At 38.7% G+C, this 26,347-nt stretch overlaps 1 protein-coding gene across 3 annotated transcripts in view; it reads left to right on the top strand.

Moving 5' to 3' along the window:
• Positions 1 to 25,926, top strand: part of METTL4 (methyltransferase 4, N6-adenosine) — a 33,118-nt gene extending 7,192 nt beyond the window's left edge. For all 3 annotated transcript variants that reach the window (XM_065397868.1, XM_065397870.1, XM_065397871.1), the window contains exons 4-9: positions 1,957 to 2,323; positions 4,566 to 4,635; positions 8,382 to 8,556; positions 8,808 to 8,914; positions 9,999 to 10,090; positions 25,500 to 25,926. In XM_065397868.1, the coding sequence (XP_065253940.1) occupies positions 1,957 to 2,323; positions 4,566 to 4,635; positions 8,382 to 8,556; positions 8,808 to 8,914; positions 9,999 to 10,090; positions 25,500 to 25,669 (981 nt within the window). In that variant the 3' untranslated portion in view covers positions 25,670 to 25,926. The remainder of the gene's footprint in view (positions 1 to 1,956; positions 2,324 to 4,565; positions 4,636 to 8,381; positions 8,557 to 8,807; positions 8,915 to 9,998; positions 10,091 to 25,499) is intronic.
• Positions 25,927 to 26,347: the final 421 nt, after the last annotated feature.

Raw genomic sequence — 26,347 nt, 5'->3', positions numbered from 1 at the left:
TGTGTAGTTTTAAAAGTAGATAAAATATATTGAAAGAATGATCAAACACAGTTTTGATGTGGAGAATAACTTGATATTGGCAACAGGATGGGAGAGAAGACATTTGGTGCCAGATGGATTCATATTTTTTATACATGATCACATTGCTAGAAATATATGTTTTTTAGATTACATTTGTAGCAAGTATACACTGATCCTATGATTAAACATTGGCCCTTTCATATGACATAATTAAAAAATAAACAAGACGCAAAAAGCATAAAGCAATAGATGTTTAAGGCATCAATGCAGGAATGCACTTATGCACATGCTTATGTGTTTCCTGAATAGTAATGCTTTCCTCAATTGAGAGGTGTGTTTGCATTCCTTTCTCCTGATATTGGTGGTAATCACTGTATTAATTTTTATTTTTCTCTTGAAATTGTATTTTAAAATATTAAGATCTATAATCTCTATATTACATCACAATATTTTTATAGGATCCCCATTGTATATTCCAACCAAACATTGTGATCTGTTTATACAGGTAACATCTCCTATCTACAGATCTCAGAATGCTTTAAACTTTGGTTATCTTTATTATTTATAATATAATAGGATCCAGGGGTCTCAGTCAGATTAGGGGTTCAGTATGCTGGGTGCTATACAAATGCATTGCTCCAAATTGCTTACAGTTTCAGACCTTGATTCTGAAAAGACTTGTGCATCTACTTCATGAACTGAATTCAATGAGATCACTGTTTGTGAAGTTAAATGTATGTTTAGCACTTTGCAAGATTGGGGTTAAATAAAAACAATGCACGAGGGAGTGAGAAAGATGGACAAGTGATAAAATCTCTTGGTTGCCTATATTAGTTATGTGCACAACTTTGGGTTTTTTTAATGAAGGTGTAAACAAACGGTAGCTATTAATGAAACACTTGTAATCTCTGCTAGCCTCCTTTTAAACCATTAGAAAATTAAGCTTCGCATTTATAGCAGTAAAAGCTAACCTCCCCAGGTTGTTCCTCTCCATGGGATGAGAAGTCAGTATAAATTGTTTTAGCATTTATTCATCGCTGTTGTAGGAACAGAGAAACTGCATTTTTTAAAGTTTTTTTTTTTTTTTTTTTTTTATAGGAACCCCTTGTACATTCATTGGTATTCCTGAATGTGTGTATGCTAAGACCATGAAGGCTATAATTATATTCCAATATTGCCAACCCCAAGCATTCAAAAATATTGAGATTGGCTTACTCATGAGATTTTACAAATAATATATGTGGTGTTCTTGTTATTTGCCTTCTCATGTTTGATCCTTTAAAAGTTCATTGTAACCATAAAGACTAGAAATTTATTTAAAAAAAAAAAGTTGAGTCCCACATAATCTCATGATTCCAGGAGCTGGAGCTTTAAAAACAATAATAAATATTGTAAGATTCATGATAGTTGGCAACACTGATAAATGGACAGTATTCTTTGGTTTATAATTGAAAATAGTGAGGTCATGATGATGATGGATGCAGGGAGTAATTTAGGCTCGGAATCGTTGATGAGATGTGCATAACCAGATTCTCAATTAAAGTCTCTGGGATTCTGTGCAGGTTCAAGGAACTACCTGCATGAAAGACTTCCAGGATCAGGGCCTAAGAGGGTGTCATTTAGATGGTCACTAAAAACAAGTTATAATAATTTGACTCACTAATTTTTTTTTATCATTCTTAGTTTAATGCATAAAATATGTTGTTTTTAAAGTGAATTTAAGGTTCTGGAAAGTACCATATTAAAATTCCTGGATACTGACATCCTCAGTTTTCCTGATTGTAAATTTGTTTGTCTCAATAGGAGTCCTGATGATAACCTGCAGATTCGCAATGTAGCAAATATGTATGAAATTTCTGTTTAATTCTCCAGAGATCTCAACCAGACATTTCAAAGATCCTTTCCCTCTGCTTTGTATGTCTTGTTACTGTACAGATCAGGGGTCTGATATTGGAAGGCACCAGGTGTTTAATCAAAGAAGGACTCAAAAGTGGTTTTCTTCACCCCATTTCTGCAAAACAAAGTAGCGTCAAGAATGTTATTACAGGACATGTTGGCTGTGGGATGGCTGAATTATGTGAAATGGCAAAACATTTTCCTTCTGTGAATGAAAATGACCATCGATCTGCACAAATTGTAGATGAGGAAACATCCATTCCAGAGCAGGATCTGCTTTCATGCGTTACAGAGAACAATACAGACTATGCAAAGATAATACATTTAATGGGACAGAAGTACCTGGTGCCGCCAAAAAGCAGTTTCCTTTTATCTGATATTTCCTGTATGCAACCACTTCTGAATTGTAAGTATCTTTACTCATTAAAATTTCCTCTTTTTGTCAGTAGCCCGTCAATCTGCTCGCTGATGGAACATGTTGTCTGTTAAGCCACAGAGCCACTTCTCAAATAATCATCTTGACATTAGACTTCAATGTAGATTGAAGTATTGGTAGTAGGGAACACACTAGCAAGCTGCTACCATTAGAAGTTTGAGAATGAGCTATTCTTCATGCAGATCGGCTGGGATTTTCAAAGAAGCATATGGGAGTTAGTTGCCCAACTTTGTGAGAGGTATCTAAATCCCTTAGGCTCCTTTGAAAATCTCATCTGCCGTGTATTGCGTGAAACTCAATAGACGAATGCTTTTTTAATTAGCTACGCTCTTTATTTCTGTGCTTTCCCCAATAATCCATTTAATGAATTTGTGTTGTTTACTCATTTGAATAATTTATAACTACAATATGACAAGGTATTTAAGAAGAGAGAAATAATTTTTTTCCCAGCATTAATTCCTTCATGTGTAGTACCAAAAGAACAAATTACTTAGGCTGTAACCAATAATCTGTGACTTGATAGTTACTTTTATTTCCCACTCTCCAGTATTCCATTTTAAAATTAAAAAGAAATCACCCATGTTTTGATAAGAAAGACATGCAAGCTGTGGAATTTAACCTAACAATTACAGTTCTCCCCTGACAAATTAGGAGTTCAAGCTGTATGTCTGTTGAGCAAAATGGCTTACTACATTGAGGTACATGAAAGAATAAGAAGATATTTTGTATTTTCTAAATCAGACCTCAAATTACTGCTGCACATTTAACACCATTTGGATCCTCTCAATCAGAGATCAGATAGGATTAACCTTCTCTTGAATTTCCTGATCTAACATGATGGCATGGCCTCAGGTATTTTCCTGTAACCCTTACTCCCAAAAGTAGCTATTTCGACTATTTCCAAAGAATTGGCAGATTCTGTCCAGATTCAGGATACCTCCCTCAGTTCAATAGTTGATATCTGAATAGAAACCATCTATCTGGATCTGGAAATCATAGAAGTGTAGGGCTAGAAGGGTCCTAGAGAGATCATCTAGTCCATCCCCTTGCATTGAAGCAGGACCAAGTATACCTAGACCATTCCTGACAGGTGTTTGTCTAACCCAGGGGTGGGCAAACTTTTTGGCCTGAGGGCCACATCTGGGTATGGAAATTGTATGGCGGGCCATGAATGCTCACAAAATTGGGGATCGGGGTGCGGCGACACCATCACAGGACCTAACCAGATCAGCCACACCATCACCGGTTCATTCACGTGCATGTCCACCAATGTAATATACGCCATCATATGCCAGCAATGCCCCTCTGCTGCATACCTCAGCCAAACTGGACAGTCCCTACGTAAAAGGATAAATGGACACAAATCAGATATTAGGAATGGCAATATACAAAAACCTGTAGGAGAACACTTTAATCTCCCTAGACACACAATAGCAGATTTAAAGGTAGCCATCCTGCACAAAAAAACTTCAGGACCAGACTTCAAAGAGAAACTGCTGAGCTTCAGTTCATCTGCAAATTTGACACCATCAGCTCAGGATTAAACAAAGACTGTGAATAGCTAGCCAATACAAAAGCAGTTTCTCCTCCCTTGGTGTTCACACCTCAACTGCTAGAAGAGGGCCTCATCCTCCCTGATTGAACTAACCTTGTTATCTCTAGCCTGACTCACTCTTGCTTGCATATTTATACCTGCCTCTGGAAATTTCCACTACATGCATCCGACGAAGTGGGTATTCACCCACAAAAGCTCATGCTCCAATACGTCTGTTAGTCTATAAGGTGCCACAGGACTCTTTGCTGCTTTTACAGATCCAGACTAACACGGCTACCCCTCTGATTAGTAGTAGTAGTTTACAATACACCTGTAACCAACATGACATAACATAGCAGAGTCCGAGTGTAGCCTAAAACCATCTCTAACTGATCAGCCATTTAAAAATCATTAATATCTGACCCAGTGAACCATCATAACAGAAACATATCTTACTCTGACACATTTATCGGTTTTCGTTAATTTCCTCAAAATGATAGTTATCATATTGTGGTAAGTTGAAGCATTTTAGTTAATTATTTTTAAAAGCAAAATAGAATATCGCCCCTCTGCCGCACAGTCTAGTCTTCTGGTCTCTGTAATTAGGTTGCTTACACTTTGTGGAACAATTTTAGCTTTCGTTTTAAAACTAGTCTTTCAATTTTACTTTCTTTCTAGATAAGAATAAATATGATGTAATTGTGATAGATCCACCATGGCAGAACAAGTCTGTTAAAAGAAGTAACCGGTAACTTTTTTGTAAATTTATGTATTTCCTGTTTTGTGTTTTGTTTTGTTTTTAAAAATCCGCCAAACCCCACATTTGATTTTGTTCACGTGCTAGTGCAGCATTCCTGCAAAGTTCTGATTATGTGTTTGTTTTTGTTTTTTTTACCTCCACACAGATGCAGTTGATATAATATGGTAATGCAATCCAACACATTGATAACTGCTAGCTTTGGCCCCGATCTTGCAAACATTTTGACACTTACCTAACCTGAAGCATATTCGTATGTGAGTAATCTCATGGATTTCATTGAGACTAGTAAAATGCTTCAAATTAAGCGTGTGCCAAAGGGCTTATAGGATTGGCACTTAAATTACTTTCCAGGAGAGCTTGAAGCCAATTTTATTGCAAAGCCCCAATCCTGCAAATACTTACGCATGTGCTCAATTTTAATACCATGAGTAATACCGTTTATTTCAAAGGAAAGTGCCTGCACAAGTGTTTGCGGGACTGGGGCCCAATTTGGAAACTTCAAAATCTTTTTGTTGTAGGTTTGATTCTCTGCTTGATCAGTAGAAGTAGAAAATTTAATAATACAGTACTGAAATTCTCAGGCACAATGGGGTCAGCTGCTGAGAACTCTAGTTTGCAAAGTCATTACATTAGAATTTATGGGCCTGTTTCTTAAGTGAGCTACATACATTTTATTCCAACAGGACTCAGTTTGTTACATAGACTCACCACCATGTAAAAGTGGTGAAAATGGTGGAGAATTTGGACATATAACTTTCCAAAGTGAATATTGATATAGTTTCTCTCCTGTAGTTCTGGAAGCTTGCAATTAAAAAAATTAAAAAAATTGCACAGACAGGATAGAGTTGAAGTTAAGTGTATTTCCTGAGTTAGCAAATTTTTTGTGTGGGTTTCAAAACACCACTCTAATCCTGTGATATCAGAAGTCAGATTTTTTTAAAGTAATTTGTTACTTAGGACATTAATATCCACACCCCATGCCTTGCCTCTTAATCCTAAAATCCAAATAGTGTTCCAGATGCCTCTTCTGAAATAAACTGCTCTAGCATAGAACCACAGACAATACATACCAATACAATCCTGAAAATCACACTCATATGCACAACATTAACTCTCTTCAGGTGTTCTTAAATAGTAGTAACACATTACAGACTTTTCAAGTGAAGTGTGTCTGTCAGTAAGACATTTTGGTTTGGTCAGTTAAGGTTGTGTGGCATTGGGAAATAGAGGGGAACAGGAGCTACTGTCTTTATGTACAATTTTATTTTATTATTTTTTTTAATGCTGTCTGGAGTGGTTCAGAACCATGAGTGCCAACCTCAGGGCACACCCCAAACTGGTAATATGTTTTATAATTAGATTTCACCAACCCACTAACAAGTGTGAACTCCTGGATTACTGTAACAGTCTTACTATGAAGTCACAGACAGTCCCTTTAGGCTCTATCTTGCCACCCAGGCAATATGGACTTTGTGATAAATAGTCACTTACATCAAAGATCACACAATATTCAGATTGCTCCCAGTCCCAAGAGACTAGTCACTTAACCCAGATCAATTATCTCACACCAAAAACAACACTGGTAGCCAATCCTATAGTAAACTAATTAAGGATTTAACAACTAGGGGAAAATGTTATTTACAGGTTAAAGCACACAACATATATGAACAATTGAGTTCAGTCTATGATTCCGAAAGGTGACAGTGTTGTAGCAATCTGTCAGCATTGAATGTCTTTTCAGGGCTTAAGTCAGGTTGACACTGAGGATGTGTGCTTTGTTTCTTAGCTACAGCCCTAGTAAGAGTGTAAACAGTAAAAAGATGAAAAATCTTCATATCAGCTATTTTTATTTCCCTCTTCCAGCTTTCAAAACAATGGGACGAGGCCTTCTGCACATACTTCTCCATGGGGCAATTAAAGCTTATGTCCTACAATACAAAAAAATTAATTTTGATAGCCTTCCTGGGTGGGTAGAGGCAGCCACTCTTCCTGTCTGAGTTCACAAATTCAGAGCAGGCATTTTTACAATTATAAAACAAACTTTATATTTTACATTGTAGCATGGAATACAGACATTATAAGTAAGATTAATGCAGGCAGCATTTTATACATTCTAAATATCTTTAAAAGTCTAACACCTATCTTGAACAATAGTAACATGTAGGTGAGCTGGTCTGTTTTCCAGCTATGAATTTGTCACCTGACGCCTACAGACTTGGCAAGAGCTGGCACCTGGTTTACCAGGGTCATACGTAATAATACAGTCTGTCCTTTTTTTTTTTTTTAGTAACAAAAAACACATCCCCATCATCCCTCCCCTTCCCCTTAAATAAAACATCCAACTTTCTGTCAAAGCAGAAAACTCAGTTACTTCTGTTCTTGAATGTGGTACAGGTTTGTATTTTGAAATAGCTGCACCACTCATAATAGGATGCACCTTTCTATTTTATCCCCTTTGAGAAAGGCACACTCTTCCACAATGAGTGTAAGTGCTTAATTTTTGAGCTGGAAGCCATCCAAGGGCTTCAGTGGAGATTCCTTTCAGGTTTTTTACTCATTGCAGATCAGTGGACTAACTTGTTGAATGAGGTTTAGCTTCCCATTCAACATGAGGATCTTGGTCTGTATGATTAAAATAATTAAACCAGAGAAGAAATACATATTGAGATTAGTGCTTAACTGAAAAGAAATAATTCTGCAACATTTATAGGAAGACTGCATCCTGAGTGACTAGTGAGTTTCATGAAAACTACTAGTTACTAGTGTAGATAGCATGGCATTCAAAACAATAAAGAACCACGTCCATAAGTTAGAGACATGATCTGAAAACCTCTCTATATTCTTCACACTGAAGTAAAATTAACTTTACAGTATTCAGATTTATTTTGAGCAACCTACTTTACCTCTAATAGAAATACTAATTTAAAATTATAAATTACTTTTGTATATGGTTTGAGAAGTGATTACTGTTTTGATCTTTTAACCTGACAATCCAAGTTGGCATTGTTCTTGTGCTTATAGGTTACTCCATTTGCTTTTCATTCAGATGGGAGATTTCTTATTACAGAGTGAATGGCATTGACTTGAGTGGAAGCTATAATATAGACAGAAACTATTGTGTCATCAAATAGTTTATTCTAGTGTACAAATGAGAGTATTGGATTAAAAGCAATAATCATTGTCAAAATTAAGACTGGAACTCAGCCTTTTTCAAAAGTAAAATTCTTACAGACCTGACATATTTTGGGAATGGGAGAAATATTTAGATAAAAATTGCAACATGTGTGTGTGTGTGTATGTGTGTGTATATATATATATATATATATATATATATATATATATATATATATATATATATATATATATAAAAAAACTTAAATATGAGTCAAGAGTGACATCCAGTGGCCAAATACGTTGAATGCTTACAAACCCCCCCCCCCCACATATGGATATTATATATATATATATGTGTGTGTGTGTGTGTGTATTATTTTTATATATATATATATCCATATGTGTGGGGGGTTTTGTAAGCATCCAACATATTTGGCCACTGGATGTCACTCTTGACTCATATTTAAGTTTATTTTACTGTGTGGTTTTATTTGTATTCAGGAAATGGTTCTTAAAGAAGAATGTCAGAGTTGGGGCTTTATATAGCCCCTTTCACTGTTGTGGTTTTTTATACTAGTTTTGTATTTGCTAATACGCTTTTTGAATATACCGAGGTACAGATACAGCCACTTGTCTTCATGGCAAATCAAGCAAATTCCCATACCATCGCTAGCTGCTCCAAATTGTCTTGTGGTCACATGGGTGACCAATAGACAGAAGCACCTACGTTTTGTTAAGGATGAACTTTATCCTTATTGGTCTGTGAAGACTCTTGCTGAGTGGCACTGGGTGAAAGTAAGTTATGAATCTCTTTGCTTTTGGTGGGTGGGCCATGCAACATGGTGCTTTTCTGCATATTTCAGTAATTTCTCTGTCCCTTAGTGTTTTTTGTATTTAAAGGTCATTACTACTTCACTGGGATGCAGTAATTTTATATCTTCATTTTGTATTGGGGGGGGGAGGGAGATTAATAATAACTAATAGAAAAATGTAGCTGTTGTATACCAAGTCACATGCAAAATTTATTTCTCATTTCTTTTTGTCAGATTACCAGATCTGGAGAATTTGTATTTCCATTAGATTCTTCCCACAAAAAACCCTATGAAGTTCTTGTGTTGGGGAGAGTTCAAGGAAGTATAAATTTGCCATTAAGGTAGGAGAGACTATTTTTAGTAAGTATTTTTCTAAGTGGTTGTTCTTTTTGCACGTGTCATTCTTATATAAGCTATATAATAAGCTTCCAGGGTTGTCACTGTGTGTCACTCTGGAGCCTAGAATCTCTGTTTAGTCAGTGTGAAGCGATGGAAATATACAGCTATAAGCATGTCTGAAAGCTCTTTTTGTTCAGAATATCACCAGGTTTAATCATCAGTAGGATTTGTGATGTGTTACAATCCAGTTTTTAAGTTCTTAGTCATTTTGACTTTACAAATTACACTTGTGGTACTGTACCTGTACGCTAAGGCATGTATCTATGCCATGCCAGTCACTTTTTGCCCCTCACCTGGTGCATACTGCACCTAAAACTGGCACAGCCGCCCTTGGGAGCATCATCCCAATGAAAGGGGAATTCTCCAGTGGCACAGAGTGACCAAAGCAACTCGTGTCTCTCCCAGCTGCCTGTGTATGGAGCATGGCTCTGGGAAAGGGGACATGGCTAGGGCTTCCCTTTGCTGGCACTTCCCAGCTGCAGTCCTACCTGCTTGGGGCTGTTGGCTGCCGTTAGAAGTTAGAGCAGTCCTTTGTCTGTTCTCTCTCTTACTGGGGGACCAGTCCAATGAACAGGTGGCCCAGAATCAGGAGGAAAATAAGTGGGTGGGGTTGTGCTGTGCATTCTCCACCATAGCAGAGAGCTGTGTGTATGTATTTATGTATGCACATAATGTAGGGGTGTGGTTTGGGTTCTTTTGGTTAAAGTAGGTGATATTCTACAGTTGAAAAGTGACAGAACTATCGATTAGTTTGGATATTTTTCCCCTCTTGTTTTATCCCTTTATTACCTATATTTTCTCCAAAGCCTCCGAAATTTCATAAATTGCCCTTTATCTTTCAGGAAAACAAATATACTCAACATTTAGATATTTAGCTTCCCCAAGGCTTACAGTGAAGTCTGATAGTGAACGAGTACTCTGTATTTTTTTATATCCCATTTGAAACAAAACCCCATGAAAACGCGTACCTGTATCACAGTATTGATTGAGAAATCTCATTTATTTTCTTCTGATTTTATACAACAGGAAATCAGATGTGGAAGTACTTCCAATTCCAGACCACAAATTAATTGTCAGCGTACCCTGCACTCTTCATTCACACAAACCTCCTCTTACTGGTATGTTCTTTGAACACCTCTCTACAATATAGTGTTTGTATTGACCAAGATTTTTCAAACTTGAGTGTCTGAAGCTAGGCACCTAAATCCATATATAGGTGCCAAATAAGTAGCCTGATTTTTCAGAGATGCCAAGCAATTGCAGTCAATAGGAATGACAAGTGTTCAACATATCTGAAAATCCTGCCACTTTTAGTTCCTTAAATATGGGTGTTAGGCACCAAAGTTTGGGCATCTCTGTTTGAAATTTTTGGACAGAGGTCTTAAATAAAAAAAAAAAAGTTGCATTTGTTTTATAGTTTATAACTACTTCAAAATTGTTCTGTTCCTGCATTCTGTGTAAAAGAGTTCCAGTTGACCTGAGTTCTTTCCTTTGTGTGGTGAGCAGCATTTCCCTGGCTGGGAATACATAAAATAGACTGTCTGTTGTTTATTTAATTAAAACCACCAGTCTCTTCTTTCTGGGACACCTAATTGTGGAAGAGATTTAATGTATAGAATATGCACATATAGCACAAAACCTTGGGTACGTTTTATATCTTTTTAAAACCACAAATTTAATAAAAATGACTTTTAACAAACTGACAATACACCTCTACCTCAATATAACGCTGTCCTCGGGAGCCAAAAAATCTTACCGCGTTATAAGTGAAACCGCATTATATCGAACTTGCTTTGATCCACCAGAGTGCACAGTCGTCCGTGTGTCGTGTCCCCCCCCCCCCCCCCCCCCCCCGGAGCACTGCTTTACCGCATTATATCCGAATTCGTGTTCTCGGGTCGTATTATATCGAGGTAGAGTTGTAATTGACAGCAAGTAGACCATACCCATGTTAATTACCAATATCCATTATACATTACAGGAGTTGATCTCCAACCAATCAGTTAGACAAAAGGTGCCTCCCATCCAAGCCCTTGCTCATGCTAGGTCTGAAGAATCTCATCACCTTTGCACAATGCCATGAGGGTCTGAAAACTGGGGCTCTGGCGGATCAATGATGAATTTTCAAATCAAGATTGGATGTTTTTCAAAAAGATATGCTCTAGGAATTTATTTTTTGGAAGTTCTATGGCCTGTGTTATATAGGAGGTCAGACAGACTAAGTGTTGGAAGTATTATTTGTGCAGGGTATTTCCATGACACTAATGTAACCATAAATTCATTTATTAAAACGAAAGGCCAAATGCTATTTATAATTGCTCTAAACATGCCTAAACAATAAGCAATTTAGTACATCCAAACTGTAACAAAACACTTCTAAGCATTTGATCAAGATACTTATAAATGGGCTAACCTCCAGGAGTGCTTAGACCGATATTGGTTGTCTTCAATTTGGTCAGGCAGGTATTAGCAGTGAACCCTTTAAGAGTTGATTTTATACTCTTTTTAACAAACAAGCGATGTCATTGCCAATTATCAGACCTCAGTTAAGGCCAGATGAAGCAGTTTCTTATATAGCAAATTACTTACTGCACCTGGTATCCAATTAACTGTGTTTCATTTCTGTTACTTTAGCCCATACTTTAAGAGAACACTGATATTTTGAAGGGTCATTACAAGTTTAACACAACTCTTCTTTTGCATGAACTCATTCTTTTTGGTCACATGCTTTGGGCCCATTGCTCATGCTAATATCTCAACTTAATTCAAAACTGTAGTTCACCCAAATCTAATGTGGACCTATGTTACTGCACTAGGTGATCACAGTGGCCCTTCTGGCCTTGGAATCTATGAATTTATAGATTATATCATTGAAATATGCTATACTTGAAGACTCTTCATGTTCCATCTGCTGCAGGAGGTGCCAGTAACCACAGGGAACCTGTTAGACTCGTTCCCTGGCCACTGCACTAAATCCATATTAGGTTTTGGGTGTAAATCCAGGTACTGACGGATTTTATAAAGCTCTAACTGGTTTGGGTCTTGGCTGTTGGAGAGACTGTGTCTCTCACCTTGAACCACCATAAATGAGATCAGTTTGAGTTAAATCACTGAATTTAAATGTGGTGAGAACTTGGTGACAGGGTGTGCAAAGTAGAAGTCTTTCAACTTTAATTTAGCCCACCCTTCTCTCCATACACACTTCTGACAAAATCCTAATTTGATTACTCTTCTATATAGGTAATTATACTGACCTCATTACTGTAGTATCTGAGCAGCTTCCAGTGGTCCATTAAATGACATGACTAACATTTGTCATGTGTAGTTCGTTCTTCAGGTCATCCTCTCCCGAGGGAGAAAATTGTGTGTGCAGTGTAGTGTTAGTTATGGTAGGGTTAAAAATCATATGCATACAATGCTATGTATTTCTGGTATAGAAGGCAGGTTGAAGAAGTGTGCCTTGCACTTGGAGTGGAAGGTGGTTAGGTTGGAGGTGATTCTTGGTTCCTGTGGGAATTTGTTCCACATTCTTGGACCAGCCCCCAAGAAGCTCTGTCTCCTGCACTGTCAAGATTTACTCTTATGGTAGAAAGTTGCATTGTGTCTGAGGAGCAGAGTTGTCCGTGGCTAGGGTACTAGTCTCAACTCCTTTTGCAGTGTTTATTTTGGAGGGTTTTTTGTTGTTGTTAATAGTGTGTGTTAATATACATGTGTCTGGAGACAAGTAATTGGGCACAATTTAGTAATCTGAAATATAAGCAAGCTTGAATCCATGACCATCTATCAGCAATGTCCTGCAATGAGCCTTATATTCTAAGTCTTTCTGGTTGATTAACAGGGGTTCCTGGGCTGATCTACATGATTGCAAGGCTCATGGTCACTGAAGCAGCCAGGATTCAGACCTCTTAAGACTTTACTGGCCAAACTTGGAAAGACTTTACAGACAAACAGAAATGCAGTCGAGTTGAGTGTATGTAATGTGATAACTTTTGAACGGTGCATCAGATCAATTCCAAAATTTCAGGGAGTGATCTAGTTATCAGTGGGCAGAACCCTATTGATCTGGGGGAAAATGGGGAACATATGGAGTTGCTGTCATCTGTTCAGCGAAGCCACAGTTTCAGGTACCTCTGCACTTGTCTGTAGATCAAACAACTTGTTGAAGGTACCCCTTAATGCCTTCCAGCATAACCCTTGCTCATCCTCCCAATAGAATTTAATGTGTTTGACACCTTGACTGATTTGTCTTCCAGACAGACAGAAGAGAAATCATTTCTCTTCCTGATGGGAGCTGTGGTGTAGATGCTCAGCCAGTAGGGGCAGCCAGAGGGAGAGGAGAGAAGAAGGCTTCATTCTTCCCTTCTAGTGTCCTGTCTCCACAACTTCTGCTCTGTGGTGGGGAGGGAGGCAGAAGTGTTCCCCTCCCTTCCAGTCCAGGGGGAATAAAGGTACTTTGAACAGACTCCAGAGGAGAGCGACAAAAATAGCAACATGTATAGAAAAGCTGGCCAAAGACACAAGGTTAAAAAAAGTCTTCAAATATGTTAGGGGCTGGTATAAAGAAGATGGTGATCAATTGTTCTCCATGTCCGCTGAAGGTTGGACAAGAAGTAATGGACTTAATCGGAAATAGAGGAGATTTAGGTTAGATTTTAGGAACTATTTTCTAAATCTAAGAGTAGTTAAACTCTGGAATAGGTTTCCAAGGGAGGTTGTGGGTTCCCAGTCATTGGAGGTTAAGCACAGGATGGACAAACACCTGTCAGGGATGGTCTAGATTTACTTGCTGCTGCCTCAGTGCAGGGGGCTGGACTTGGCTTCTCGAGGTCCCTTCCAGCCTGACACTGTTATGATTCTATGAGTATGATTTGAGGGAGGGGAGTCACACAGCCTATGGCATAAGAGGAATGGGTGGGAACAGGACCCATGGTGTGGGGGAAGAGAGGAATAGGGGAACAGAACCCCTGGCATGGTGCTGAGAAAGGGAGATCCTGCTTGGGGGGGTGGGAGATGGAGGGAAGATAGAGACAGTGCTGAAGGGGAAATGGGGGGCAGAGACCCTGGCATGGGGAAAGGGGGTGCACAAAGCCCGTACTATTGCAGGGGGAGAGTGGGCAATTTTGAAATCGGTAGATGCAGGAATCGGGGGAGCAGACAGAACCCCTGAGGGAACAGATGCAACCCCCACCACTACCAAACCCTCCAGAGGCTTCTCCCTACCCACCAGTTTCTTATTTGGATTGAACTTCAGCCAACTGTCTCGTTTCTGTGTCGGACGTTGGTTAGGCATCCAATTCTGTCAAAAATGACTTAGGTCACTGGTGATATTGCATCTCAAAATGTCTGATTTCCCTTATTGCTGGGGTTCTCAAACTGGGGGTTGTGACCCCTCAGGGGGGTCGTGAAGTTATTACATGGGGGTTGTGAGCTCTCAGCCTCCACCTACAAACCCCGCTTCATCTCCAGCATTTATAATAGTGTTTAATATAAAAATTTGTGGTTTTTAATTTATAAGGGGAGGGGGCCGCACTCAGAGGCTTGCTGTGTGAAAGGGCTCACCAGTACAAAAGTTGAGAACCACTGCATTAGTGCCTTATATCAACACTGTGCAGGATGGTGGCACTGCTATGTATAGATTGTTCAGGATTCCTGTACTAGAGTGATTCCTTCATACTGTATGTGTCTGATACAAATTATAGAAATGACACTGGTGAATTCCTGTGTATGAATTCAGGTCTGAAACTGACTTAAAAACAAAATATTATACTTTGGGGATTAGCAAAAGTATTTAAAGCCATGGATTTGGCAAAATTAATTATAGTCAAGTAAGTATGATTAGAATTCATCTTTCATTTGTGTGCTTCTTGCTTGTCACTCATATATCTGGTACTAATGCCATTGTAGGCGAGTGGCAGGCACCATGAGTTGGTAGACTTAATGTACCCCTCACTATGTGTGCACACATCATACATCATTTTGAAAGCTTATTATGTCTACTTTAAGATGAGAGATGATGCAGAGCTGTCAGGTGATGCCATTACCACAGACACAGGAATAAATAGTGACACTATCATCAAATTAAAATGACCATTTTGAAATATTTGCCTTTTTTTGTTAGTGTAATTACTCTATGTATTATTTCAAGACACAAAATTGGATTTTTTTTTTGTGACTTTAAAGCATCACAACAACAATCTAAAGGGTAAAACAAAATCTAATAATAAATTTGTACTGGTATCATTGAAATGCGACTAGTGACATTTCTAGTCAACATCATTATCATCATCTTCCTGACCTCTATTGAGAGTGTGTGGGTTACCACAGTCTTCCTTGCCTAGGCATGTATGCAGTTCTATGAAGGAAAGATTGTTCTGACTATAGACACACTTAACTGTAGAGCAATGCCTACTGGTACAGGCACAAATAAGGTCTCACAGAAGCTGGGATGCCATTAGTCCAGTGAAGAATACAGGAAGTAGATCATACACATTTTTCCATATATGCTACAATGATGATCCAATATGTGGTTTACCTATATGCGAAGACATCCAAATCTTTGTTTGGCAAGATTCTCTTTTGACATGCTATTCAAAACGGTCCTCACATGGGGGAAATTTGGCCAGTGACTTTTCCTTTTTGATAAATAGATTGAGGTGCAAACAATTCAGGTCTCTGTGGGTTTCCTTTTCTCGCTCTGGTCATAGAGCACTGCCTTGCTGCCGAAATTGCAGCTTGTCTGTCAGACTCTCCCAATTTGGCAAGATCTCTGAAGTGGTAAGTTCCCTTTGTTTTGACAACATTAAACACAGATTTTCCCCCCCCCAATACCAAATAGGGATGAGACAGTTATATCTCTTAATGCATGTACAGCAGGAGGTATGTTGCGGAAGTCAGGAGTGAGTGTGCCACAAATTGTGTGCACAAGTATGAAGCAACGCTTGTTAGTTGTGCTTGTAGTGGTGCCTGTTTTAGGCCACGTGTTATCTGCATATTCCATTTTTGGAAAGTAGTGAACAGCACAGTCCAAATCAGGTGTGTCAGATGATCTAATTGTTATAGTTCCTTTGAACCTAAGAAACCCGAAAGCCACTCTGGCACATACAGTGTGCAGAAGCATCTTTGTGTCCACTTCCTCTTGAGTACTGTTCAAGTTTTGGGGCTTGTCTTCACTTACCGGTGGATCGACGCTGCGGCTATCGATCCACCGGGGGTCAATTTAGCGGGTTTAGTGAAGACCCGCTAAGTTGACTGCAGATCGCTCTCCCGTCAACTCTGGTACTCCACTGGAACGAGAAGAATAAGGGGAGTTGACGGGAGAGTGTCTCCCGTCGACATAGCGTAGTGTGGACCCCCCGGTAAGTAGATCTAAGCTACGTCTACTTGAGTTATGCTACGAACGTAACTCAAATTGCGTAGCTTAGATCCATTGGGCTTCTTCGACACATTTAGTGGTGATGGACTTCGTTACTTCACTATTGAGAAAACATCCAGCAAGAAGGAGTATTTGTGCTGGCATACTCCTACACTCTCAGGTGCATTTTGAACCGTATATTCACAAAGAAATTTTACAAGTAACTGCTTCTTGGATGACATGTTTAAAAACTCTTAACATGAAAGCACAGAGTGTCCACCAGTCACCTGGTATTTCTTACATCTAACCTTAGATCCTGTCTGGTGCTGTCTTTCTGCAGTTTTCTGTCAGACTTCAGTCAGGTCCTAAAAGCTAATTCTGTACCTGAAGTACTCAGCAGCCAGTTCATCAAATGTGTGGAATTTGTGTCCAGCCATCATTTGTATGACAGCCATGGCATCTCTGCTATACACTGTGGTTTCTTTGTTGCATGCTCTTAGCTCATGGATTCTTTCAGCTTCAGCTTCCAGTTGATGCCCTAATTCAGCTTTGTCTGTGCTTCTTACTGTTACATCAGCATGTAAGAGGGACATGGGAGACTAAGAATAGTTGGTATTGAAACATCATCTCTGTATCTTGCTAAGGATTGGGCTCTGCGGAAAACAATTTCAAGACTGATAGCTGCTGTGATTGTCCCTCCCTTGCCAGACTTAAATTTGGTCTTTTTCGCCATGTCAGCAAATGTTTTGATGGTAGATTTCTTGACTGGGCTGAAGAAGCTACATGTCCCATGAAAATCAAGTGCACCTCTCACAGATCTTTCAATTTGTTTTTCCACTAGCATCTGCTATTTTCAGTCGAGACCCCTGTATGTGCTCTTCATCTCCAGTGCAGAGGCAAGGACTTGTTTGTGGACTTTGTCTTCACTACTTCATTAGGCCACTGCTTTCTCTCATAGCTTTTGCATTTTCATAATATGAAGCTGTATATTATGATCTCTAACACTGACTTATGCATGTGTCACTGAATTAAAAAGCTAGTTTCTAGAATATTTAAAAGGTTAGTACTGCATGCATAGGCAATTACAAATTAAAACCTTCTACCAGACAGACTAGAGCAGTAGTCCCCAACGCGGTGCCCACGGGCACTATGGCACCCACTGGGGCATTTATGTGCACCCGCCTAGTGCCCAGCAGGGGAGAGAAGCTGCGGCCCTGCGCCTGCCGGGGACAGAGAACTCCGGGGCTGCGGGCGCCGGTGTTCTCGGTCCCTGCCAGGCGCGGGGCCACAGCTTAAGCCAGAGAGAAGTCGCGGCCCCGCGCCTGCCGGGGACAGAGAACTCCGGGGCTACAGGCTGTGGGCGCCGGTGTTCTCTGTCCCCGGCAGGCGCGGGGCCCGCCTAGTGCCCAGCAGGGGAGAGAAGCCAGGGCCCCGCGCCTGCTGGGGACAGAGTACTCCGGGGCTGCGGGCGCCGGTGTTCTTTGTCCTCGCGGCTTCTCTCCAGCTTCTCTCTTCTCTCTGGATTCATATATTATGAAATATTAAATATGATGTTTTTCATATTATTTAATGTACAAATACAAAATAAGCCTTGAAAAATTGTTGGCGCTCGCCACACTCTTCTGAAAACATGAATGTGCTACTGGCCACAAAAAGGTTGGGGACCACTGGACTAGAGGCTACATTGTATGTACAAAAGCTTACAAATGGGGAAGTATTGTGTTAAAAATTCATGTACATTTATATCTGCTCACTATGTAGTACAAACTACACTGGTCTACAATTTTTGAGAAGTCGTCTGCTTCAGAGATAAAATGTGCTATTTATTATGTATTTTGATGTGCTGAATTCAAATATGACAATTAATACAACTGATTGGCTACTGTTTCTAAGATATTTAAGTTTTTACATTTTATGTCTATGTATATTGTGTAGATAGTAGAGTTTTAATCATAAATTGTAAACCTAGGTCTTTTCATGTGTTTATGGTTGCTTTACATGATAATATTTCACCTGTCCTGTTTATGTAACACTTTAAAAATCAGCAAAAGGGTTATATAAATAAAATTTATTATGAAACAAAAGGCAAAAAACTATTCTGTACATAGTTTAGTCTTATTCAGTGTCTACTCGGCGCTTCTTGGCTTGTCTCTTGTATTCATTAAATGGAGCATCTCTTGTCACTGTCCAGCAATAGTTGGCAAGCATTGATGGGCTCCATTTGCCCTGATAGCGTTTCTCCATTGTTGCAATGTCCTGGTGAAATCGCTCGCCGTGCTCGTCGCTCACTGCTCCGCAGTTCGGTGGAAAAAAATCTAGATGAGAGTGCAAAAAATGTATCTTTAGTGACATGTTGCAACCAAGGCTTTTGTATGCCTTGAGGAGGTTTTCCACCAACAACCTGTAGTTGTCTGCCTTGTTGTTTCCGAGAAAATGTATTGCCACTAACTGGAAGGCTTTCCATGCCGTCTTTTCCTTGCCACGCAGTGCATGGTCAAATGCATCATCTCGAAGAAGTTCACGAATCTGAGGACCAACAAAGACACCTTCCTTTATCTGAGCTTCACTTAACCTTGGAAATTTTCCACGGAGGTACTTGAAAGCTGCTTGTGTTTTGTCAATGGCCTTGACAAAGTTCTTCATCAGACCCAGCTTGATGTGTAAGGGTGGTAACAAAATCTTCCTTGATTCAACAAGTGGTGGATGCTGAACACTTTTCCTCCCAGGCTCCAATGACTCTCGGAGTGGCCAATCTTTCTTGATGTAGTGGTAATCTCTTGCACGACTATCCCATTTGCAGAGAAAACAGTGGTACTTTGTGTATCCAGTGTGCAGACCAAGCAAGAGAGCAACAACCTTCAAATCGCCACAAAGCTGCCGCTGATGTTGGTCATAGTTTATGCACCTCAAAAGTTGTTTCATGTTGTCATAGGTTTTCTTCATATGGACTGCATGACCAACTGGAATTGATGGCAAAACATTGCCATTATGCAGTAAAACAGCTTTAAGACTCGTCTTCGATGAATCAATGAACAGTCTCCACTCATCTGGATCGTGAACGATGTTGAGGGCTGTCATCACACCATCGATGTTTTTGCAGGCTACAAGATCACCTTCCATGAAGAAGAATGGGACAAGATCCTTTTGACGGTCACTGAACATGGAAACCCTAACATCACCTGCCAGGAGATTCCACTGCTGTAGTCTGGAGCCCAACAGCTCTGCCTTACTCTTGGGTAGTTCCAAATCCCTGACAAGGTCATTCAGTTCACCTTGTGTTATGAGGTGTGGTTCAGAGGAGGAGGATGGGAGAAAATGTGGGTCCTGTGACATTGATGGTTCAGGACCAGAAGTTTCATCCTCTTCCTCTTCCTCGTCTGACTCAAGTGAGAATGATTCTGGTGCATCAGGAACCGGCAGTCCTTCTCCGTGGGGTACTGGGCGTATAGCTGATGGAATGTTTGGATAATGCACAGTCCACTTTTTCTTCTTTGACACACCTTTCCCAACTGGAGGCACCATGCAGAAGTAACAATTGCTGGTATGATCTGTTGGCTCTTTCCAAATCATTGGCACTGCAAAAGGCATAGATTTCCTTTTCCTGTTCAACCACTGGCGAAGATTTGTTGCAGCATATGTGTGGGGCCCACCTCTTGTCCTGAGCTCCAATTTTGCAGCAAAATAAAGGTGGTAGGCTTTCTTAACCATAGTAGTTATACTGCGCTTTTGTGATGCAAAAGTCACTTCACCACAAACAGAGCAGAAGTTATCTGCACTGTTCACACAAGTACGAGGCATCTCTGCTCACTTTGGCTAAACAGAAATGTGTCCCTTTGCAAAATCAAACACTGACAAATAAGAGAGCACGACACTGTATGATTTCTAGAGCTGATATAGGGCAATTTGTTCAGCAGAGTGATGTATGCTTCGTTATGATTGCATCATCCATGACTTCTAGGAATAACCTGATGCAATTCATATCATGTATGACGCAATACCAGCTTCAGATTGCATCATTCATTGTTTTGCCTAAAAAGCAAATACTGTCCAAACCCAGTCATAGATTTATTCATAGATCCAGTCAAAGATGTATTTTAGTCATTTCTGGTTTAAATTGAGATCCCTTCCCTTTATAACTCACTTATCCTCCGCCATTCCCAAGTCAAGGGTCGTATATACTGACCCAATAGCATATCTTGAAAACTAGAGCCAATCAACAATTTTAAGCACCATTTTCATTCTCAGTGACCCAGGATTAGTAAAGTTTGACTACATTTATTTCAGAAGCATTTTGGCTGTAGAGCAGTGCTATAGGCAGACAATCTTCAGTGTGAGACTGATCTGTTCAGCAAATTTTAACTGAAAATATAAAACTTATCACTCATGAGATACTTTGACAATTAAGAATGTGATCTGAAAACATTTCACGTTAGTATATTGCAAAATGTTGATATTTGCCATTTAAGCTATTTCGCACATGGCAAAATCATTGCTGGAAAAAATATTTGCCCATGAAAAAACAATAAAAATACTTCAATACATTGATGTTTGGTAGTTTTGACCAATAAACACCACATTAAGGTGTTGACATTAACATGAACAGTAAAAACTATAGTCAGTCATATTGTAGTGGTTCCAGAACTGCAAAAAAAGATACTCATTTTGGGTACCATTGTTTCACTGTGCTCTTCAGCCTTACCGCACCACTTGACAGTTCCACATCATATTCCTTTAAAGGTACATAAAATAAGCTTTCACATAATATCTGATGTAGATGTGTGTAAGGTGAGTATATTACATGCCAAAAATTCTTTTGGAGACTGGCTGCACGCCTATTGTGCTTTATTCATTTTTATTGCTGGAAGAATAAATTTACCACTGAGAACAGATCATCTGGCCAGTGATTTACACACTTTTTTTCTAATGTACATGTATATTTGCAATAAGTAAAGGTTACTCTTAGAACAGCAAAAATTAAAGAATAAAGGTGTTGCTTCTGTCTAAAGATATTGCAGATGTTCTTAGTACTGTAGTAGTATTACACAGGGTTATTTGGTTTGTTTTTTTTAAGGCAGTATTCTAGATTTGCCAGTAGAGAGCAGCTGATCCACATTCCTAGATTATTTAGAACAATATGAACAGAAGCTGAAGTTTGGGGATGGGGGAGAAGGAAACTTGACTCACACACACATTCTTTGTGTTTTGTTTAAGTAGCAACAAAGCCAAAAATATTAGTATTTATTGCTATTGTCTGGCACTTGATTTCTTGTTAGTATTGTAAAGTTTTATGTTGGCACATACGTAGCCATTTAATGACTGATTATAACAATTTATTTCTCTGGGGGAAGAGGAAGATGCAAATTAAAGCAAGCCATCAAAAGGAGACATTCGGGTTCCTGCAGTGCATTTAACTACGAAATCATGACTGTAGGGGTTTCTGGTGATACATGTTCTGCGTTTAGTGCTCACAGCTTTAATATGTCATTATAGATGTACTTAAACTGGTTTATGCAAATACTTTAAAATGAAATTTTATCACTTATGATTTTGTTTCAAATAACAGCAGGTTTTCCTTCTAGTTCAATTCATTGTTGCTGCTAGGATACATAAAGGGTGGCTCTCTTACATGGAGGACACTGACCAATGTTGAATTTCAAATAATGTTTTGGGGATTTTTTGTGTTTTTGTACAGGTTCCTAGACTGGCTCTTGAGACTTCAGATTTCTTCCACAGTTTGTAAAGAAGTTATTGGCTATGAAGAGACAGCCAACTTAAAAATCCTGGGCTTTATTCTTGGGTCTTCCCCAGCCACTTTGCCCTGCTCTAGCAGAGCAAAGCATTGGAAGCCCAGAGAAAACCTGCTTCCTGTAGCAGTTCTTTGCCCCCTTGAGCCATGTTGTAGAGACATGCCTGAGAGGGAATTAAAGAAGTCCTTATGTCCCATGTGATACCCTGCTGTCCAATAGTCTGTGGGGCTGTTGGCAGCCAGGCATAAATTGGAACTCAGCCAACTGGAGGCTTAGACAAAGGCAAGGTGGTATAATGCCACCTTTGCCCAACCCACAACACTCCCTCCCCACCCTTTCCTGGTCCTGTGCTAAGCACAAATTTAACTCTCTTAAAGAGTTTTGCTTAATGTCTAAAGATCAGTCCCAAGAGTATATTAACATATACTTGTGAAGGTAGGACTTATAGCTTAAAATAGAAAGTTAATGTTCAGGTAAACTGGTGGCATTAGATTTTATACCAACAAAATACGACCATATTATTTCCCTCTATATATGCTAATTTTCATTGCACTGAGGGTTATTGCCTGATGTGATTATGTAAATACCCAATCCAAGCTATGAAAAATTATATTGTGATAGCTTGAATTATTGTAAATATAATCTGGCTGCATCTGTGCACACAGTCATCATGTTCTGGAGTGGGATCTTTAGGGGCTATAGGGGAAGGGAAAGTGGGAGAGACTCCTAGGAACCCCTGGTTAAATTCTGTCGCCAAAATTGATGGAAATGTTGGCATCGCACCTCTGGTTAAATCCCTATCAGAAGTAATTTCTCCCTTGTGCTGTGTCAGATAGTAGGTATTTTAAAATTCTTTTCAGAAGATGAAAGTTTTGGTGCTCGATAATTAGTAATACTAGTGCCACTGGATTTCCTGTTGCATCATCAATATATATACACACACACACACACACTCTCTCTCTCTCTCTCTCTCTCTCTCTCTCTGTGTGTGTATGTATGTGTGTATGTATGTGTGTGTGTATATATATATATATATAAAAATTAATTTTTTTAGGAACAAAATACAAGTACTCGAAAATATAAATTTAATAAAACCTTGTTGGCCAAATGGTTTCTTATTTGGATTTTTTGGTTATAAAAAGTGGGTTTTATTTTTAAATGTGGAAAAGAAACTAAAGCTCTGATGTTTCAATAAGCTCTGCATGTGCTGGTCCCTGTTGAAGTCAAAAGAGCAGAATTCTGCCCAGGGAGAATTTATTGAAAGCTTGGGGCTTTAGAGATTCACTCTTACATGGGCTTTCTTAGATGACCAGGGGGATAGATTTTTAGGAGACGTTTGTTAAAATACTGGCAGCAGATCAGTACACAAACAATCCTTAACTAAAGAGAGCATGGAAAAGAATGACAGTTTTTGTTTTGTTTTTTTCTTAAGGTGGTGGCTTTGCAAAATGATATTGGCACATTTTTTTGAGGAGTACTATCTAGCTGTCTAATTAGAGGGAGGGAAATGCTTGTGAGCAGTGTAGCAGGCTTGCTGTCAGAATGCACATTTTGTTCTAAAGCTGCTAGACTCGTATGCAAATGTTAGATTGGATTAGGTTTTCTAGCCTGCTTATTAGAAGGAATAGATTTTCCAATATGAGATTATTAGTAATAGCAGTATTATGTGGCAAAAAAAACCCCAGTGTGAATAAGTCACCTGTAGAATTTCTGTGGGTTTTTTTTTTTTTTTAAGAGTTGGGGCAGGACTACATGACCTGTGCTTGTACCAAAATATGAGAGGTATGGAAACTTTAAAGGGAAAAAACCTTAGATATTTTAAAAATATTAGAATGAGTTTAAAGTGGGTTGCAGCTTTCAGAGAAGGGAAAACGTTTGGGTAGAAAAAGCATGTGGTAAGATTGCCACACAGTAGATCTTTGGGAGCATATTCATCTTCCAGCAGCAGGAGCATTTCATGATGTGCATTTGAACAGATGGGAAATCTGCAAGTGGCCACCTACCTGAAAGTGTAATTCTTTGATGGGCAACTCTGACCCGAAAATCAAACAATGGATTCTGGCCATAAATGTTTTCACCTTTGCTTTGATGTATGCTGATCAGATGTATTTCTACTTTCTGAAATGATAGTGAGAGGAGAGATCAGTTCAGGTAACAAAATGCCTGTTATAATAATGAATTGTTTTCTATGCCTCATGTTTCATGAGGAATAGTGAAAATTCTGAATGAGTTCTGGAGGAAAGTTTAGAAAGGGGGAGTTTTTTCAATTTTCTAGTCAGTAACAGTCAGAAGTTAAAATTACATTGCTGGGGCATATTTTTGTTCTGGGGGTATTTTTCAGGCTTTCCCACTCCTACATACTATGTCACTTTTTAAACCCTTTTACTTAATAAGCTTTTTTTTTTTTTGTACTTTAAACCTTCTCCCTGAAACTTAACAATTAAGAATCCCTTTGACCCAGCAGCGAGCTATATTGATCTGTCTGACAAGTACCCCATTCAAAAATGTAAGAAATATTTGCAATAATGCCTTTCAGATAAAATCAATGAATCAAGATACCTTCCCTGCCCCTCCCATACCAAATATTCCTCATAATAAGTGAAATAATTGGTATTTTAACAGAAAATACCAATTTATTTAGATTTAAACATTAAAAAATACTAAATTGTAGAAGAAATGTGATTATATTTGTAACACTAAAGGAAAGAACACTTTTATAGACTTTTCTCCTAATGCTTCCAGGATACAATGGTTCTAGTGTTATGAAGAAGTCGTCGTCTCTGTATTAACTACCTACTAACTACTAGATGCTTGAACTGGTGTTTCTCTTTCACCTTTTTACAGGATGTCATCACTAATTCATGGGATGATTTAGTTGGGAATTGGTCCTGCTTTGAGCAGGGGGTTGGACTAGATGGCCTCCTCAGGTCCCTTCCAACCCTGATATTCTATGATTCTAATTGCTCTATCCTTTTTGTGTTGTGAAGGGTGGGGAGCACTGCAGTCCTAATAAATAATCAGAAGCAATTGCTCTTTAAGAAAGAAAACTTCTTTTTTGAATGTCCATGTATTAAAAAAGCGAGTCAAGTCAGTACTCAGGAGATGTTATGATGACAATATTGAAAAATTGAAAAGTCACCTATGTAGGCACTGAAATCCTCATTCCCTGACTCCAAATGAAAACCGATAAATCAGGGCTATTGAAGGCTTTGACAGTATTGTTCAAAATCTCGAGGGCACTTATTTCAAATGACTTTCTGACTATAAATAGTCAAGCTGGTTGATGAAATCCTTGAAATTAATTTGCTGTCTTTTTTTTTAATGAAACATTCCTTTTTTCATCTCCCAACAGCTCAGAGGAAATTGATTTTTTTTTTAAACACTCCTTTTTCATCATCATCTTTGTTTCTTTTTTTTCCTTTTGCACAGAGATTCTGACAAAATATATCAAACCTGATGCAGAATGTTTGGAGTTGTTTGCTCGCTGCCTGCAACCTGGTTGGACCAGTTGGGGAAATGAGGTTCTTAAATTCCAACACATTGATTATTTCATTGCTCTGTACAACGAAAATGAAGTAGGATCTTTTAGCTTAATTTGAAAACTTCCCCACTCCCCATAGTTCTAGAACACTCAAAAGGCAATGTAAATGAAACAGACACTTAAATTGAAATCCTTGTAGTGATTAGCCTTCTGATTAGATTATGGTGGTGTCTTCAGTTTCACAAGGTGTTCCTGTATTTTGATTCCCCTTGAGAAGTAGGGCAGATCACTTGAAGTACATGCTTCTGAATCGGATTGATTTTTCTGAAAGAAAATACTACTTTGGGTTGGTGACCAATCAGAAAACAAGGGAAACTGAAGTAAATAAGTATAAATACAACATATCTTACCACATAGTCATGTGTCTTTCTATCCTCTGAGATAAGGGGAGCAATGCCCACATTAATAGGTATGTGGACTGTTGACTGGTACATATTCTATATACATATTCTATATTTCTAAAAATTACACTTTTAAAATAGTCAACAATTCCATCTTCTTTTAATGCTGTTAATACTTTGAGTATAGTCTCAACATCTTACAAATTCTGCATATTAAGGCATATGTGTATGGTAAAAGTTTAGCAGAATATAAATATTTTATAAATCTTGTTTCCTCATTCTTGAAAACATTTTAAAAACTAAGCTATGCTTCATGTTTCAGTTTATACCTAACTTACTTTTTTAGCTCCTCTTTCTTGTAATGTTCTTGAAAAATATTTATTATAAGTTTCATA

The sequence above is a fragment of the Emys orbicularis genome, chromosome 2 (genome assembly GCF_028017835.1).
Source record: "Emys orbicularis isolate rEmyOrb1 chromosome 2, rEmyOrb1.hap1, whole genome shotgun sequence".
NCBI lineage: Eukaryota > Metazoa > Chordata > Testudines > Emydidae > Emys > Emys orbicularis.
This window is presented reverse-complemented; position numbering and strand designations above follow the sequence as displayed.